Source organism: Siphateles boraxobius, unplaced genomic scaffold (assembly GCF_051911475.1).
Source record: "Siphateles boraxobius isolate OS27281-9 unplaced genomic scaffold, OSU_SipBor_1 1, whole genome shotgun sequence".
NCBI lineage: Eukaryota > Metazoa > Chordata > Actinopteri > Cypriniformes > Leuciscidae > Siphateles > Siphateles boraxobius.
The window spans coordinates 13,368,194-13,388,401 of record NW_027508699.1 but is presented as its reverse complement, the minus strand read 5'-3'; the positions used below and the strand labels follow the sequence as shown (position 1 = coordinate 13,388,401).

The window sequence follows — 20,208 nt, the reverse complement described above, 5'->3', positions numbered from 1 at the left end:
TGCAAATTGCTTTGCTTTTGTCAAGCTCGTTCTCTGCATTGCTTGTTCTGAACCCGAAATGGTGCCAGATCGCAGCTTTGAGCATTTCTGGAGTTTTCAAAGCAACCGCTTGATTAACGTTACGGACCGCCATGTTCGTTGTTTTAATGTCCTTCCACCTCGCGCGCATGCGTGAATTCAATGACGTGGCAAGTTAAGGTTCACGGGGAAAATGTAGGCCTATTATTAAATCCATCCTCTGAGTTACGGATCGATCTTTAGAAATTAATATGAAAATCGATTCAGAATTGGTGAATCGATTTTTTTCAACACAGCCCTACCTAAAGCATGAATAAATAAGATTCGTTTGGAGACTTGCGCTCATTTATGTTGCGTCTCTGCATCTGGCAGCCTGTGTGAGCTTAGAGCAACTCTGGCCCTTAAGATCCACTTTCTTGTAGAATTTCCTATTTTATTGATATTGCCTGCAGTACCCATTTTAAACGCTTGCAGCCAGTATTACAAACTGCACCTTTAAGTATTAAACACTAAATAAAACAAGTGTCAGTTCTTTAATTTCAGAACTCAGAATTTCTACTATAAAGCAGCAGTGTGTTCACATTCTGACCTCAACGGGTCAGTGAAGAAATAAATCTAAAAAGATTTCCATAGCAAAGGTGAAACCCCAGAGCACACCTATCTTACGTAATCATCATGGACCGATGGTAGCTTGAAGGCGTTTAACAGCCGGCGAAAGTTTGTGCTTATGAGCTCTTTTATACCTCTGAAACGAACAACATACAAACTTCTTTACGGTCCGCTTTAGTTTGAAATTGTCAATTGTTTGCTCAATTTCACTGGACGTATATTGTAAATTTGAAATACCGCCCATTTTCAAAATGAAATGTTGATTTTACTTTTTAAGGTTTTTTAAAACCTTTAGTTTAGTCCCTTCCTCTGCATTTACCAAGTTAGATTTTAGATTAGTTTGAGAGTTATATTTAATTGAAACTTATTGTTGAATTTGACCTTAGGACTCTGGAAGTATGTGTAGAGGTAGATGTTTCAGGTGATGGAAGAGGTCTCTCTTTACTGTACTGACCATAACATGAATGTCAAGATTTTGCGCTCTGTTGAGGGATAAATGCAGCACTTGCAGACCACAAGTGGACCAAAAGGTGACCTGATTTTCTTTCTTATAGCTGTAATATCACCAGGTCTCTCTTGAAAAAGAGGTTTTAAATCTCAATGAGATCAACTGGTTAAATAAAGGTAAAATAAAAATAAATATCTTACAGGACTATCTTTTTCCTGCTTATTTACAATCCTATATAAAAAGTAATGCTCAAAACCCACAACTGCATATTTTGATACCCATTTAATCAGTCAGATATATGAAGGTAACACATCATTAATAGTACATAATGAAAAACTGATAATCAATAAAACCGGTAAAGTTGTACAGAACCCTGACTCGATCTAATGTTATATTTGGTAAGAACTTCCCGCCAAAAAACACAACAAAAAGCATGGCGAAATCTGTCCTTTAACCCTGTCGTCTAGCAGGGGTTGTGTTTGTTGCTCTGCAGGTGCTGCCAGTTCTGGATCAGCTCATCTGGGTGAAACCCATGGGAAGTGATCAGGTTGCTGTACTTGCAGCTGGAGTACGGCACTCGCCAGTGATTAAACAGCTCATTGTTTGGTGGTGGCACTGGCTCTATCCTCAGTTTAGCTAGACAAAAACCCACATAAACATCTTCTAAATGTAGCCTGGGTATGCTCAGAGATACCACATATATCCTCTGAGCCACGTCACCTGAGAAGACATATCCAGTTCCTGAACAAAAGGTGGGGTATCGCCTACCATGGTACATTTCCGGGGGCATATACCATTTACTCTCTTTGTTTCGTATTGGAGAGAAGCCCGTCATGAGATGTCCTGTGAAATATTTTTGTGTTAGGTGCCCCATGGGCTTGAGGAATTTCTGTACGAGGTATTCGGTGTTGACGAACATGTCACTATCTGTCTTCATGACATATGTGGCCTCGGGGCAATACTTTGTGATCCAGTACATCCCCATCAGTGTTTTGAGGGTAAGGTTGTTGTAAGTATCCCTGTAATCTTGCTGGATGATGTCATGATGTTGTCGACTTTCATCCTCTATTGTGTGCTGTAGTTTGCTGCCATTTCTTTGGGTGTCATTATTTACACCAATGAAGAACAACCGGATGAAACCCAAGTCCCCTTCCATAATTTCATTGCCCCACGTTTTTCTGATGGCGTCCCTGGCGTCTGTTTTCTTGGGCTCAACTGAAATCAAAAACACTAAGAAAGGTGCTCTCAGGAGACATGCGTTCGGCTCATTAAGGATGTACTCGTAAGGCTCAATTTTAAGTGTCCTTGCCGCTATCATCTCTTCACTTGAACTGATGTTCAAAACATCTAAAGCTGAGATTACATTTTCATGTGATATTAGTGGTGTAGGGGTCGCTTCTAGCTCTCTCAACCCGTTTGGATTCATCATGGTGAAGTTGTAGAAGGTTTTCATGGTTTGTTGCCATTGAGTAGCAAACATCTCCTGGGGGATTTGACAGGGCCAAATGTAAGGAATATTGTAAGGGCCCAGAGTAATGAGGCCTCCCAAACCCACGAGCAGAATGAGAAAAAGAGAAACCTTGCAGTATCTCTTCATCCGCTTCAATCGCATGATCTCTTTGGGTTCTGTGGATTTGTCAAGCCTCTCCGAATAACATACGAGTCCAAATATGTGGAAACCTGCAAATAAGAAAGGGAAATGATTTTTATTTGCTTAATTACTATACAAAATTTGCAATATATTTTACATATGTATATTATGGGTTTATTTGAAAATTTTTAAACTGAGCTCAGTGCACTATATTCTCAGAATCATGGAGTCCAGTCATACAAATGGAGTTTGCTGTATTCCCTGGAATGTTATGGAATTTGGATAAATCACTGGGCTAGTGACTATGCATATTAAACCACAAATAGACTATTTAAATATTAAGTCTGTGTGAATGCATATTTGTAATTTGTAACATTCTCTTTTAACCTAAATGAAAATATTCAGATAATTTACTTGTCTTCAAGCCATCCTAGGTGTATAGGATTTTCTTCTTTCCACCAAACACAATTCGAGTTCTTTTAGAAAATATTCTGGCTCTTCCAAGATTTATTATGGAAGTGAATGGTAACTTAGATTTTAACCCTTTAACTGTTACCCCCCCCCCCCCCCCCTTTTTAGCATAGACATAAAAATCACTATCCAAACTTAAATGGTTGTAATTCAAAAATGGTTGTAATTCAAGAATGCTTTGGAAATATAGACCTATGGTTGGTCTTGTTTTAAAGAAAACATTTGGCAGATTATTGTAGAAGTGTAGAAATTATGAAAGTGAAACAGAAAAAGTTATATAAGTTTGAGTTTATGAAAATGTACAATGTAAAAATATAATTAATTATATATATTATAAAATATATTTTACTCTAAAACTGCAAGACAATTAAAGGCAAAAATCTGAACACAATTAAAGGCAAAAATCTGAACAAGTTGTTCCAAATGTTAGGTTGATATCTCAAAAAATGAGCTTTCTGTAAGAGTTTATTTGGGCGCAGTTCCAAACTTTTTCACTAGGTGAACACCAGACTCGATTACTGCCCATATAAGGGCGCCTTCATTTCATATATGTTTTGAGTGATCTGAACCATGTATTTTCATAATTTTCATACGATTTATGAAGTAGACATCCTATTCATAAGTAGTATGGGTGGTTTGGCAGTGTTTGATTTGAATTCAACCTCAAATAAATGAATAAAAAGACCAGATGTGCATTATAGCTCGCAGCCGCGTCACAAATCGAAAATCCATAATATTTTTCTTTATATTTAAAACATTTTCAGACCTTTTTTCTCATAAAATGGAATTGGTGTTATCTTTTGTAACCTTGGCATGAAAACAAACTGAGGTTTCTACCAATCTTTCATGATTTTTCATGTTTATTGCCATTTCAAAATAAAGGCCTAAACACCTAATGAATATGAAATATTCATATTTTCATATATTCATATTCAGATTTTAAGCTTTCAAATGATTGTATTTTGCATTCAAACGAATTGTGCTCTCCAGCGCCTCGCTTTTTCAATGCGTGTTGCATCTACGGTAGCTGTTATGTACCAAAAAGCTATGACAGGATGTCTTCTAATAGCACTTTGTCGAGTTTTCCTTCGGGTGAACAGGTTTGTTATTTCAAACAAACTGCAACTTGACACATCGAACAAGCGAATATTACAGTACGAATAATAACAGTGCAATGCAGCTTTTTAAACTTGCCGGGGAAGTGACAAGCGCCTCTCACTGCTCTGCTCCTCCAGGTTCAGCTTCTTTCAGTTATGTGACGCTGGCTCTGAACGAAAATGTGTTGTGGAAACGCGTTGGCCTAGTACTTTTTGACCCTCTCTGCTATTATAGTTTTTCAAGATGGCGGAACGACATGGAAGCCTCCGTAGACATACCCGTCACATGTATATAAAGATAATAAATTCTTCGTTTATGAGGATAAGTCCGATCATTGGCAGAGGTATTTGTACACCATTGAGGACGTATTTATGAATAAAAATATTGATTTTAGATAATAAAATACCTAAAAAAAAACTACACGCTGTCCCTTTAAAGCCCATTCTGCCTATAACGCTATACGTTACAACATCAAGTAATATTCCAATAATTTATATAATTATAAAACTTTATATAGGGCCATTTTGCATAATGAGTAGTTTCACGTTTAGTACATTTTGCTGACTACTTATTTAAAATATTAAGTAAAAGTACTGTACTTATGTAATTAAACATGTTTTCATTATGGTATTGTTACTTTTACTTCAGTAAAAGATCTTCAGTAAACTTCCTTCACTTGTAATAAAAGATAACAAGGTTTTGCCAGTGACACTTTTGATATATTTATTGATGAAAGCAATTTTTTATATATAAAGTGAGTGACTAAATGAAAAGTCATTTGTGAAGATTATGCAACCGTATTTAGAATGGATCATGCAATGCAAACTAGTTTGGTCACAGCTCAAATGTATCATTCACCCTGCCTCCATTACACATCTATGTCATAAAAGTGTTTGATCACAACATTTGAGTAATCATTGCAAAAATGTGTATGTATGCGTGTATATATATGCATGTGTATATATATATATATATATATATATATATGCATATGTGTGTATATATATATGTGTATGACATAAACAGGAAAAAAAATATGTATATATTCTGTTTATGTATACTGTATTATATACAGTACTAGTCAAAAGTTTGTACACGAATGGGAAAGTCTGTTCAAACTTTTGACTGGTTCTGTATTATAATATACACATAAATGTCCACGAACCCCCATAGCAAAGACATCGGTATTTATTAAATCCTGCGGCCCTGTTCATGCTGTTCACTTTTCATATAATCAACATAAATAATATAATGTTATTTTTTTATTTTATCTATTTATATAATTCTAAAGTTATGCAAATGGTTAGTTATTTTGTATGACTACATAACAAAGAGTCGAGTCTTGTAAAAGCATTAGATTGAAAACATTGAAATTTCATAAAGTGTGTAAATAATAGAAATGCAGTTCAAAATGGCCTCTCTTTAAATGCAAATGTTCTCTTGACTATTTCATTTGTGATGGTTAAGCATGTACTCACTCCTAATTACAAGGAAAACTGCTCTTAACCCTCTGTGGTCGACAAGCGCGCCGGTGCGTTTTGTTCGATTTTTTTTTTTCACATAGCAGGAAGATGGACTTAAAATACTGGACAAAAATATTTTTGGTCATAGAGACTTAAGAAATATAAATAAATAATCTCTTCAATAACTATTTTTTTTGTGTCCACTTACAATCGAAATGAAACATTGTGCTTTTGTAAAATAAAGAAAATAAACAGGGTGTGCTTTGTCTCTCTGTCTCCGTTAACCTTTTTTCTGGAGCACGTCTCTAAACTTAAACAAAACTCAGCGAATACTATTCACCCAAGCATGAGCAATATATCTTTATTATCGTTTAAGTTTGTACTTTTAAAATATCTAATTCAAAACTAAAATAAATATTCTCTGTTTATGTAATTAAAAAAAAAGAGAGAGGTGTCAGCCGATCACGTTATCGTTCTCTCAGCTCATTTTTCTGCTAATGTGACACGCCCACGGACAGCGCGCGCTGTTCAGACGCAAATGATCTTTAGGAACACATGCAAACGTGTCAACGCCCCTCATAAACGCGATAACACAACAAATGTAATCATCAGATTAATATACTATTTCTCTTGTGAGGCTGTGACTGTGAGGAATAATCCTGGGACATTTACCTCAGAACATGTGCTGGTTTATTTTCATTTCGAAGAGCGACGGATCTTTTTATTCTTTTTATCGACGGAAGTTTTTTATTCTTGTGCGTTGTTCTAATCGCGATATGGAATAGTGTCTGATAGTAGTCTCAAAAAGACTGTTTAAATTTGAATCAAGTTTCTGTGTGTGAATGAATTAACGGGACAGATGGGTGCTGTTTATGTTACAGATGAAATATGAAAGACAACATTTCGTAGTTTTGGATAGATAAAAAAGCTTATTTGATATTTTAGAATAAAAACTTTATAATCCAGTTTCTGCTCATGTTAAATATATAGTAGGCTATGTTCTGTCAAAAATAAACTAAGCTAAACTAAAATAAACTATCAACTAAGATGTTATTATAGTGTTTGTTCCAATGTAAGCTAGATATAGAGATATAGATAGAGATATAGACAGACACACAGACATATATATATTGCTCTTGCATTCTTTCTTGTGGCTCAGTGACACACCAGAATGAATGGCTCATGAAGTATGCGGGCCCCATTGTCTCCTCAGGTGTGAACACTAAACAGGCATGATGGTGTTGAAATCGTTGACGCATATTGACTTCCAAAGAAAAAGTGTCTTACAAAATTGAAATCAATGTATTGTTTTATGTGAATGATTACGCAGGATAATTTTCACATCATTTTGAAGAAAAAATTCTAGGCAACGACATCCATTAGTCAAAAGTCTTATTGACACATATTTAGACAAAACACATATGTGTTTTGTGGCCTTATTTCAGAAACTTTATTTTTTTTAAAAAAAATTCAATAACCATGCATAAACAATATTCCCTCAAAAATACAAACATGTACATACATGTTGCTCACATATTATGGTAGCCCTGTTTGTGCTAAATAGTGTAATTAAACCTTTGCCATTAATATGTTTATAATCAACTGAAAAAAGCACAAATGTCACATATTATGGTAGCCCTGTTTGTGCTAAATAGTGTAATTACACCTTTGCCATTAATAGGTTTATAATCAACTGAAAAAAGCACAAATGTCAGAGCATGTCAGAACACCTCAAGAACCCCAAAAACCCCTTAGACCCCAGAGGGTAAACCCTCTGAGGCCCGTGCGATAGTCTCGCTTTTTTTCTTATCAGTGCAAAAGAAACTCAAAATACTGATTTTGATCTTACATATTAAGTGTTGTACATCATTAGATCCTGATAAGTGTCTATTTTGTTGTGGTTACTCACAATAAAAACAAAGTTTTGTGCTTTTCACCAGATAAAGAAAAACAAACATGATGCGCGTTCTGCCTTCTCTGTCAGTTAAGTCCATTCTGAAACCCTTCTGAAAATGAACTAATTCCGCGAATACTTGTCATACAGGCACGAGTGTTTTTCCATAATGAAGCTTGAACTCTCTTCTTTTAAATGAATTTATATAAAAGAACAAATATTCTCAGTTTATGTAATCTGTATGAAAAGAGAGATGTCAGTCTTTTTCTTTCCAGCTCATTATACCTCATTACGCGTTAATGTGCCACGCCCACGGAGAGCGCGCGGTATTCAAACGCAAATGATCTAAGGCAAGCCATTCAAACATGCCAACGCCCACCAGCTGGATTATAAAACACATCGTGTTTAGTTAGTATCTTACTACAGCTGTGTACACAGCATATCCATACGCTGTGAGCAATAATACTATCTAATAACCCTGGAAAATGTCCCAGAAGTGCTGGTAGTTTTATTTCAAGGAGCAACGGATCCAGCTGATGTAGTAAGTCATTTATTCTTAAGTGCTTTGTTCTAATCGCGATATTGAATAGTGTCTGACTGTAAACCGCAAAAAGACTGTTTAAATATGAATTGCGTGTCTGTGTGTAGGCTAAATGATAAATGAACGGCACAGGCGCGCGCTTTGTTTACTACAGTTATAGAGCGCGTGTCTGTGCCGTTCATTCACTCTCGCATCTACATTAGTAAACGTTATTTTTACATGAACACATCCAAACTATATTGCTATAGCCTACTAAGATGAGTAAAAATAGACTGAAATATGTTGAAATAAAATGTCTGTATAAGCAATAAACTGCAAATTCACATGTATACGCTAATATATCATACATAATGTTACAGACTAAATATGAATGTTTAGACAAGATTTTGTGATTAGTTTTGGATAGATTATAAAGTTTTGTCTGTAAAAAGACTACTGTCACATTAAATAGGTAACTTTTGTTCACCAATTTCTGCTCATAGTTAAATATACTATAGTATGATGTTTTGTCAAAATAAAGTAGGTATATTGAATTATCAACTAAGATGTTATTATAGTGTTTGTTCCAATATTCAAACTAATGAATCCTTACCTTTTTTAATACGTATGATAAAATGTATACTTTTTACAAAGAAATACACTTGAAATATTGTTAAAATTGTAATTGTTGTTGTAATTGTAACCTATTTGTAATTGGTTACAATTTCTAATTGTAAAATATGTATATATAGATAATTTATTTTGTCCTTGCATTCTTTGGGATCCTGTGACACACCTGAAAGGCTAATTAATATGCAGCTCATTATGTATGTGGCACATTATCCGGCCTTTGTCTTCTCAGGTGTGAACACGCCTCCACGCATATTGCCTTTGTAAACAAAAGGTGTCTTACAAAATTTAAATCAATGTATTGTTTTATTTAAATCTTTAGGCAGGATGATTTTCAGATCATTTTGAAGCAAAAATTCTAGGCAACAACACTCATTACTCAAAAGTCTTGTGGACACATACATTATTCTCTAAAAAATACAAACATGTACATACATGTTGCTCACATATTACGGTAGCCCCGTTTGTGCTATATAGAGTGAATTTACACCTTTGCCATTAACATGTTTATAAATAACTGAAAAAAGCACAAATGTCAGAGCATGTCAGAACACCTCCAGGACCCCAAAAACCCTTTAGACCTCATAGGGTTAATCTGGATGTGTGACAGGCTGTGGAACGAGAAATTCTGTCAAAAGATTTTGTTTTGCTTTAAACACCTGCATATGAATAAACTGTGCTTTTTAGGCAGGTTTAACAGTTTTTATTTTGTCATTTTTATTTATTCATCAAAACTTTGACAAATTCTGTGACATTCCGCATTTATACAGTAAATTCCGTTTATATGACTGAATTCTGTCTGCGTTTTTCACATCGTGGAAATCATAGGGCCCTATACATAGTAGGGGTGGCACGATCCGCTTTTTTTGCCTCCGATACCGATTCCGATACCTGGGACTCAGTATTGGCCGATACCGATCCGATCCAATACTAAAATAATAATTAGAAAAACAGTGCCAAATTAACTAATAAACTGTATCTGTATGCCTCACTGTGGGGAAGAGACTGGGATCATTCTTTTGTTAAAGGCATCAAAGCTTGACTTAAACATTATTTTCCTTACTTTGTAAAACAATACACACAAAATATATACTATATAATTAAAATACATTTATTTTAAAATTTTAAGCGCAACTTTTTAATGAATCAGCAACATATGATACATAGATTGGACAGAACAACAGGCTATCAATAAACTGCCATTGCGCAAAAGTATTGTAATATGAAAGGCTCCATTTCAGAGCGGCACGAAACCTTATGCGCATCCCGTGCGCCGAACGATGCGCTCGAAGCAACAAGGAGTCACGGCACGCAGCGCCTCGCATTGAAAAGTTCAAAGCACAAAAGATATACATATATTTCTTTATTTATTCATTAGTTTGAGCCTTTTAACAGTTTTAAATTTCAGTTAATGTGCGTGTGAAGAGCAATTATATCGCTCTCTACTCCAGTGTTGTGATCACTGAGGAGTTGTGTTGTGATCTAACAGACACCCGGTTGAAAGTAACATGTGAAACTCCAGCACGTTAAAGTCCTTTTATGCAAACCATAGACCTTTATCTACATATCTACAGTATAATAATAGGAACATTGACTCATCTTGGAGAGAGTTTCATCGTGTTGACTGTTTTACCCGAGTGCGACGCGCTGTTTGAGTGCTGAGAATGACTGACAGCCGCAGCGGAGGGAAGCACTTGGGTGAAGTATTGCTAGTATCGGCAAATATTGCTAGTATCGGAGCAATACCGATACTGAGTATCGGATCGGCGCACCCCTAATACATAGTAATCCTTATGGAAGTTACAGAAGTTATTTAGTCAAAAGTAGTGAGTGAGTTTTCTCCTTTTATAAACATTAAAACACACACAGCAGTGCAGCAGGAATATTAGATTATAATCTTGGATTATGCAACGGACATTAAACCGTTCATTGGCTTCGCAGTTAACTAATAAACATCAATTTGTTATCTGTCTTATTCATGCTATATGCAGACGGCTGTAAATTGATCTCAAATCGCCCGATACATCGGTGCATCTCTAATTGCTTACATATTTTTTTGTTTTTTTTGTTAACGTTTTGTGCTTCACTCGTGTCAATATTCACAAAAGAGCATTCACATACAAAACAAGTGTTTTAGTGCAATTGTCAGTTTAATACCAGCTGTAAATACGACCACAGGTGGCTGAGTTGTTTCATCTCTTTTCCCTTCTCCTACTTCTAGATTTAGTGTACAATACAGCCTTTCTGTTGTCACTAGCTAATTGTGAGTCAGAGACTGAATGTTTCATGTTTAGCCAGAAATGAGAGTAAATAATTGTTTACATCCAGATTTTTAAAAAAAATCACACACACAGATGTCAATGTGGTATCTTAGTTTGACTTACTTCTGTTGAGGCAGGATTGCTTGAAAGAATGAATCCAATGAGCACAGCGTCTGATAGGCCAGCATCAGAAGATAACTGGTTTGACAGTAAAGAGAAATGTTTTATAACTGGTTTGATAGTTGAGAGAAATGTCCTTTGTCTGCGTCAGCAGTCCCGAACGTTTTATAAGCTTCTGCCATTCCAATCTCTTCCTCCTCCTGTCATTTGCCACTCCTTTGCTTCTCATCTCTTCAATTTGCTGCTTGTCTTCCTGTAGATTTCACAGATGATGTGTGATTTTTGGAGGTCAGCGATTGGCCGGGGCTTTAGGTGTTCTCCCATTCATAAGTTTAATTCCCAAGACCATTAACTGCCTCTCTCTTGTCGAATGCTGACTGAGACATGATGGAATGCAGCGCGGATGAAGCTACTTTAGAATTTTCTCATGTTGCTCAGGCATCCACCCCCTATTCCTCAGACTGATACCTCTTGCCTGTACAGCGATGATGCTGTGTGCGGCTCTCTTTTGTGCTGTGCTGCTCTGCTATTCTGATCATTAGGAGAAAAGCTGGGGGAAGCGAGGTGAAAATGTGCAAACGCATGGCTCTGCCGACATCACACCCACACCCAGCTTTCTTTGACATGCGTGAGCATGTCCCTTCTGATTATTAGTTGGCAAGCACTGAAGGTGCGAAGGCACCCATTGAAATCATTGGCGTTCTTATTAGGCTTGGGCGGTATCCAAATTTTGATACCGTCAAACCTCCTCCCTATTTTACCGGGGTATACGGTATTACCGTGACTAATTAAAAATTATGACATAAGGCTCAGACAGCGTCACCAAACTTTTGGCTTGTGTCTACACCGTTCAGAAACTGAATACCAGATCGGGCATAAAAAACACACAAAAAAAATCAAGGCCAACCCGTGCACGTTGTGTCTGATCCCGGCTGACGGCATTAAATGTAATATGAGCCGTAGCCCTATTTAGACTCGACTATTTTTAATACGTGGGCCGTTATAATATAGTGGCGCCAAATAATTGTTTAACCCAGGTGCTGAAGGGGTGGTAGATATAAATACTATTTATAAATGAGCAAAAATGGGACAATTAATAATATTTAATTATTTTAATTATGACAATTGTATTCATTTTATTAATTCATTTACATTAAATTAACAAGCAACAAGCAAGAAGTGCATTTGTAAATCCGGTGACACGCGTCCATTGATTTTTATTAATACAACTTTTCTGTCAGTGCTGCAAAGATTAAGTTGACGATCGCCATCTCCTAGTGAACGCGCATATATAGAGAGAAATGCAAATCATGGATTACATAATCAGAAGGTATAGGCTAGCCTTTTTCTTTTCGTTTTGAATTGTTTAGTTTAAAGCAATTGACGATTGATATCTCTGTAGTGAACGCGCCTATAGAGAGAAATGCACATCCTGGATTAATCAGAGAGTATGCTGCCTATATTTCTTTTCCTTTTGAATTGTTTCGTTTAAAGAAATTGACGAATCGCCATCTCCATAGTGAACGATAGAGAGAAATGCACATCATGGATTACATAATCAGAGAGTAGGCTAGCCTATTTCTTTTCGTTTGGAATAGTTTCGTTTAATTTGATGATCGCCATTTCCGTATAGAACGCGCATAGAGAGAAATGCACATCATGGATTAAATAATCAGCGAGGGGCCTATTTCTTTTCGTTTTGAATTGTTTCGTTTAATGAAATTTCAAGCTTTATTTAGATATCTGTCATGTCTGTGAGACATACACTGAGTTTCGGTTAATCTATGATGAGATTTCAATGCAAGTGACCGTGGCGCGCCAGCGCACGATCATGTCATGATTATGTTGTCTGCTATATTTGATTCTTATTTATTATTGGTTGATAAAAAAAAATAATTAAAATTAGGATACAATTTATACAAAACGAAATTCACTTTAAAGAAAGGCCTTTTACAAAATGAAACTTAATTAAGTGGTCAATGTCTGACTCCCGATGCATCCCATCTTACTAGTGCTCTTCAGTTTTCATTATCAACGTAAAAAAAAATAACATTATAATATTTTAACAAATATAAACGAATGCGCTTATTTAATGAACTCGGGGCAAAATGCATCCTCGCAGCACAGAGTGGGTGGTTGTTTCGGAGATGCGACATTAGGTTAGAGGTGTTTCCATCTCTCACCTTTTTTATTGCAACATTTACAAATTGCCTCGTCAGTATTTACCGCCTCTCCCCTCTCTCTCTCTCTTTCTCCTCCACACTGTCACTTGATGACAACTACATAAGCATTTTTAGGCATTAAATAAATTATATTTATTTATTATATATAAGTGCCGGTAATGACGGTATTGAAACTGATACCGTTGCTATTTTAAGACCCCGCGGTATACGATATTACCGAAATACCGCCCAACCCTAGTTCTTATTATTCTTCTCTGGAAGTCTATGGCAGCCCATAGAACCGCACAAACTAATTTTATGTAGCGCTTGCAAAAACAAACGTGAGGCTGTATCTCCCCAACGCTTTATTGTATTTAATGTCATCATATTGTATGTCATCACAAGCACGACTTGAGCCTACATGCAGCGTTAGTTTACTGTATACTGCAGCATCAAAGTTGATGCATGCTGCCAAAATGACTATTCAGGCTTTATCTCTGCAATGCCTTGACATTTTGACACCAAACTTTGTATTTGACACCAAACTTTGTCATTTTCACCTCACCAAGGTTATTTTCGTAAACGAAAACTGAAACTAAGACTAAAACTACTGGTCAAAAAACAATTTTGTAAACTGAAATAAAATTAAAGCAGCACTATGCAGTTTTTTAGCTTAACTGAACAGCTTCAGAGTTATTGGGATGGTTATGACTCTTTTCGGGTTGAATGGTGGTCGTCTCGCCCCCCTCTGGTGCCTGTGAGTGGAAAAACCGCACTTGCAACTTTATATATAAAATAAAAAAGGCCCTCATTGATTAATTTTGCCTGGGGCCCCCACTCAGTGTTGGTTCGCCTCTGTGTACACAGTGCATAGATACTTCATTATTTAATCACACATTTACAGCTGAAAAAAGTAAACTAGGCATGTTTAACAAGATTTGATGCAGACATTGTCAGACGCTTCATGTACTCAGTGACGAAAGTATATCTCTAAATAGTCTGTCGCTAAAAAAATGCTCACTACAGACTCGAAATCCAGGGGTTGTCGGAGGGCTAGACAGTTTTAAGGCAGCTAGCCATGACTTGAGGGCTGGTTTCCTTGTCAAAGGTAGCCTGTGTAAGGCCGTCTAACTCGATCCAATGGCGGTATTCGAATTAGCGGTGAAGGTCTTTGCGTGTTACTGTCTTTTCACGTGGCAAAGTATTTTTGGTTAAATGCAATACATTTTATCTTATGTATTAACTCGTTTCATCTGACTCCATAAAATGAAAAGGTTTTTCAATTATATCTGTGCATCATTAAATGTGAGCGAATGTTTTACTATTCTTTTAAACTCTTGAATGAAAATAATGTCAAAGTCAATTAGAATAATCAAATGTCACAATTTAATATATCAGGTAAATGTAGCATTATAATTTCATAATCAATTCAAGGATAATCAGTGCAAAACATCAAATGCTCTAGAACAAAGAGGAAAAAGTTTACCCGACAAGAAATGCGTGAGGCTGAGAGTCTCGCAACTCTCAGCCTCACGGGCCAATCTCAGATATAGAAAAAGGCCCTGAGCTCTCGCTGCGTTTCATTATATACCCAGACCTCATTTCAAATCTAAACATCATTCACAGTGGAAATTTACCTGTAAGTCACCATTTGCTAGCAGTGGAAAATTAGCATTCAGTCAAATGGTCGAAGGTGTTATCTCAAAGACACACCCTCCAGTGTGGAAGATATTTCTAAACTTCCTAAGAACTTTATTACCTTTTGGGTTTACTTCTTTGGGAATGAGACATTTGTACCAGTCGTACCGAGACATTTCAAATAATACCAAATATGTATAAAAAAACTAGATGATAATCATTCACATGAAACCATTTAGATTCTTGTGTGAATTTGGGAGACCTCTGCCAGGATGAAGAATGGGGGAGAGAAATGTAGATTAGGATGAGGGAGGTGAGACCTTCGTCTCAATAGTGCATGAGGGGGAGTTCAAATGTTAATTTCCTTTGTTTTCTCAGAGAGTGGCCCTCTCTTAAAGTCCTTCAAGTTTTTCCAGTCTTACACCTGTGAAAATGTATCGTAACCCCAGCTGCCTTAGCCCTATACACTTCATTACTACAGCCAGGGGCAATACAGTATGACCCCCCCCCCCCCCCCCCCCCCCCCTTACCATGCCAGTGACGTAACCGAATGTTGAAATCCAACATGGCTGCGCCCGCGTAGCAAAAACATTTTCAACGTACCATTTTATCCCTTTTAATTTTTTTTGCCATTTTAATAATTGTACCAATGAGAATAAATAAAATACATTTGTTATATCACCTTTTCTCAAATTTCAGTTCATCTTTAAATAACCTTCTGTAATCTGATGTGGCTTCGGATCAAAAATTCGGACACAAAATATATTTTATAATATTCTGCACAATTATAAAGGCTATGTCGATTAGCATTGTATTAGAATCTATTATGAAAATTCCACTTCAAATACTCCTGTAAAATATTTCCACTTCTAATGCTCGGTGTTCTAGTTTGTAGATGCCTCAAGCGTCATGGGACACATGGTGAAAATCTGTTCTTAACTTATTATTAACCTTGAACTCAATCACTGGCTAGTGTAATCTAAAAATGTACTAGCCAGTGGTTAATGACAGACATTTAGTTGCCTAGTGCAACATTTTGTAGCATATGTAAGTGGTTTACCTGCAATGTTTAGGGTTGGAATCAAAATGATCAGAATATAACGTGCTGGAAATAAAAATATAAAACAAACCGTTGTTGTTTATATATAGTTTATTTATTAGAGAACTGAGACAATCTGTTTAGAATGTATTTAACAATGTTGAATGTAACAGGCTAATTAAAATTTAAGTTGTTGGAGAGAAAGATTTATCAACTGGTTGAATAGGGTAGAATATTTATTTTATTTAACCTTTTTAATGTATAATATTTATGAATATGAACCTGAGGTGCCAGTTGCATAAACATAGCCATTATGCTGATTTAAGATGAAGTCTTAAAATCTAGTAGGACCCCCGAACAGTTTGTCAAGGGGTAATCAGACTTGGTTTTCAGTATCAGATTGGGTCAATCATATCTTTTTAAAATCAGTTACATAAAGTTTAAAGAAGAAAAAGGTACGTTTAACTTTGAAGACTGGACTTAGCGGTTTATGTAATTGGCCCAGGGAGTATCCAGCTAATCAAGTTCTTCAGTCTGATTTGAAAAACCTAACACTAGGTTTGTAGGATTGTGGCCGTTTAAGTCAGGAGCTGAATTTGACACCCCTCGTCTAAATGCTTCAACCAAATTCTCTTCAGGAAATTAAATTAAGACAGACTGAACTGGTATTCAGTACAAGACAGAAAGCCCAAATTACCCCCTTTGACTTTGCTTCTTTTTTTTTTTTTTTAAGTATTCAGCACCATGACAAGAAGAGATACATTAAGTGTGCATCTTTTGGGTCAAACTAATGAAAACGGATTCTCAAGGATTTTTTTTTTGTTACTTGATTGGCCTTCAGGCTAATTTAAATTAACCTGACTCACCTTTACATTCATGTCCATTTTCTTTCTCTCTTTGTGTGTGTAGGAAGGAGCATCTGCTAGAAAGGCCCAAACACCAGCCATGCAGCCTGTTCCCAGACCAGGTATGGAAGAACCCCTTTAAGATTTAAGGAATAATTTGTGTAATTTTATAGCTATATTATTGCATATGTAGCATATTATCTGAGGCGGTTATTTTAACTTGTCTGTTACTTTTTAAAACCCAAACCCAACCCTCCCTAAAGCCATCCTAGGTCAATATGACTTTCTTGTATTTAAATAATATCCTGGCTCATCCCAGCTTTGTAATGCCATTGAAGAGTGCCCGACTTTTTGAGGATCCTAAAAGCTCACCCATCTATCATACAAATAATCCATATGACTCCAGTGAGTGGTTTAATAAATGCATTGTGAAGGGAGGTTTTGGGTTTTTGTTTGAAAAATATCTATATTTAAATCTTTAAATATAGAGGAGTGTTCTGTTGCACAAGGATAAAGATTAAAGGATTGATTCTCTTTTGAACTTGATGCCAACGCGCCACAAAATTTCACAATTTTCACACAAATCATTTTAGATACACAATTGAAATGTTGAACCTGTTACGGTTAATCTCATGTTACAAATGCGTAGTTGTAGCATGCGCATGAATGATATCACATTTTCTGTCTAGAATAAAAAAAAAATCTGTTTTTTTTTTCTTTCATTACTTTAGTCTCTCAAGCAAGACCCCCTCCCAACCAAAAGAAAGGTACGTCTTTAACAATGTGGATGAGGAAAGGACATGCTATTTTGAACAAAGAATGTTTTTATAATTAAGTCTATCAAATTATGGGGTTTTACACCTTTATGTAGTCACAAAAAAATCAAGACATGGTTACAGGTCTCAAGATTAAAAATGTTTTTTTCAGACATGGAAAGCTTATGGACATTTTTATAGTCTATACATCTTTCTTTCTATCTTTGCTCTAAAATATTTAATTGATTTCTCATAGGATCTTTGCAGAGAGCTAGTTTGTTTTACAAAAAAATTCAGTTGGTGGATTCTGTTTGTTTTTCCCAGGTTCTAGAACTCCCATTATCATCATCCCTGCTGCTACAACATCTTTAATCACAATGCTCAATGCCAAGGATCTCTTGCAGGACCTCAAGTGAGTGCTGATTAGATGTTTGATTCATAGAAAAGTTAAGTTAATCTACATTAAGGCTAAAATAAGGCTGTTAAATTAAAAGGATAGGGTGGGCAATTTTCAGAGCGACTAACAGTAGCAAGCTAGCTTTGAAAGCATGAGATCCCACCCTCCCTTCAGAGTGTCTCCAAAGACACGCCTCCTTCAAAACATGAACCGTAGAGTTTGCAAAGCGAGACTTTAAATTACCATGTCTCAAATCACATAACATTACAATAATAGTGAACATGAACAACTTACAGACCTCACTCTTGTACCATCTGTCTGCTGCAGCTTCATTTTAGCATTGATCATGTTGATATAAAAAAATGCATAAATCTGAGTCTGAGGACGTGAACAACAATGGGTAGAATGTCACAGGTTGCCATCTCGTAACTGGTGTCAAACTGAGAACAGGTCAGATATTACCATCATCTCTGTTTGTAAATGTCACTAAGCACACTGCCAGAGTTTTAGGCAGAGCAGGAAAAGCAAAAGGGCAATATAAAAACTGGTACAACGTGCAGTATCTTGAACCAAATGGCAGCGAGGGTCAGAAGGAAGCTTTAGACATGTCACATGTTGTTGATCTTCTCACTGAATGTGATAACACTAATGCTGATGTACTCATTACCAAAGACATCTCTTTTGATGCTGCTAAACAGCAAGAGATTGAAAACTGGAAAAATAATTATGTTTATGAAGAGGTCATAGACAAGGGTCAAAGATGTATTTCTACTAGATGGGTCTGTACGTTGAAGGAAACCTCTAATGGTATTGTTCCCAAAGCTCGCCTTGTGGCGAGAGGTTTTGAAGTCAATATTCATGAATTACAAAAAGATTCTCCCACATGTGCAATCAGAGTCACTCAGAGTCTGCTGTTAGCTGTTATTTGTCAAAACAAATGGAAAGTAAATTCTGTGGATATTAGGTCTGCCTTTTTGCAGGGAATGGAACTCTCAAGAGACATTTACATTCGTGCTCCACCAGAAGCAGGCGTAGACAATGCGTTGTGGAAACTAAAGAAATGTGTGTATAGACTTGCAGACGCTTCCCTCAACTGGTACAACAAGGTCAAAGAACTTAAGGGTGTCACGATTCTCCAAATCCTCGATTCGATTAAATTTTCAATTCTAAGGTAATAATAATAATACATTTTATTTATAACGCACTTTACATCAATTCAATGACCTCAAAGTGCTACACATACAAAATAAATAAAAACAGAAACATTAAAATAACACTTTTAGCCCTAAAAGGCTTTTCTAAAAAGATGGGGTTTAAGACCTTTTTTAACAGAGTCCACAGTGCAAATGAACAGAAGGCACGGTCACCCATAGTACGAAGCCTTGTCCTCAAAGGCTGGAGGAGGTTGGCCTGTCCAGAGCGAAGATGGCGTGATTAGGAAAGGGGAGTGATGAGTTGTTTGAGATATAGGGGGGCAGTGCCATGGAGGCACTGATGGGACAAAAGGGAAATTTTGAATTCAATCCTGTACTGGACAGGAAGCCAATCGAGTGATTTGAGGATGGGTGTAATGTGGTGGGACTTCCGCACGCCCATCAGGATCCTAGCCGCACAGTTCTGGATGTACTGCGGCTGCTTGATGTTCTTGCTTGGGATCCTGATAAGGTGGGCATTGCAATAGTCCAGCCTGGCGGAAACAAAGGCATGGACAAGTTTAGGGCTGAAACGATTCCTCGAGTTACTCGATTACAAAAATTCCTCGAGGCAAAAACTCTGCCTCGAAGCCTCGTTAAATTCCTATGTAAAATGTAATTCACTATACGCGGATCTATACTATAGCGCGTGATACATTTTGCATTTATTTGGCACGATGGCGAAGAGTAAAGATGTCCATAAACGGCAGAGAATGTCTAAAGTTTGGGATCATTACATACTTAAAAAGGAAGAGAACAAGGTACAATGTGTCTACTGCGAAGTAGACCTGGCATACCACTACAGTACGACTTCAATGATTCAGAATCTGAACCGAAAACATCCACTCCATGCTCTCACCAAGCGTCACTGAAACATAACCTAATGGTGTGTTCACACCGAACGCGAATAGAGCGTCAAATACTCGTCTATCGCGTCTAGTTAGACGCTTAAACATTCGCTCGAGTTGAAATTTTTCAACGTGCGCGGAACACGTTCGCGTCATTAGCGTCTTTGCACTGACTTTGTATGTAATCGAACGCAACTTTAATTATTTG

At 36.6% G+C, this 20,208-nt stretch overlaps 2 protein-coding genes across 2 annotated transcripts in view; one reads left to right on the top strand and one right to left on the bottom strand.

Annotated features, from left to right (window-relative positions):
- cdc73 (cell division cycle 73, Paf1/RNA polymerase II complex component, homolog (S. cerevisiae)) overlaps positions 1–20,208 on the top strand; it is a 49,479-nt gene that overhangs the window by 17,352 nt on the left and 11,919 nt on the right. Inside the window, exons 11-13 of the mRNA XM_077215665.1 lie at positions 16,872–16,929; positions 17,539–17,574; positions 17,887–17,974. Of these exons, the coding sequence (XP_077071780.1) occupies positions 16,872–16,929; positions 17,539–17,574; positions 17,887–17,974 (182 nt within the window). The remainder of the gene's footprint in view (positions 1–16,871; positions 16,930–17,538; positions 17,575–17,886; positions 17,975–20,208) is intronic.
- On the bottom strand, positions 1,345–11,730 carry LOC143723389 (beta-1,3-galactosyltransferase 2). The gene is made up of 2 exons (XM_077215799.1): positions 11,127–11,730; positions 1,345–2,755 (listed from the first exon to the last, which is right to left on the bottom strand). Exon 2 carries the CDS (start codon positions 2,685–2,687, stop codon positions 1,539–1,541), a length of 1,149 nt encoding a protein of 382 aa, XP_077071914.1. The 5' UTR covers positions 2,688–2,755; positions 11,127–11,730; the 3' UTR covers positions 1,345–1,538.

What these genes read in the sequence shown, in the direction of transcription:
- LOC143723389 (XM_077215799.1), bottom strand. Translation starts at nt 2,687, where the DNA reads ATGCGATTGAAGCGGATGAAGAGATACTGCAAGGTTTCTCTTTTTCTC.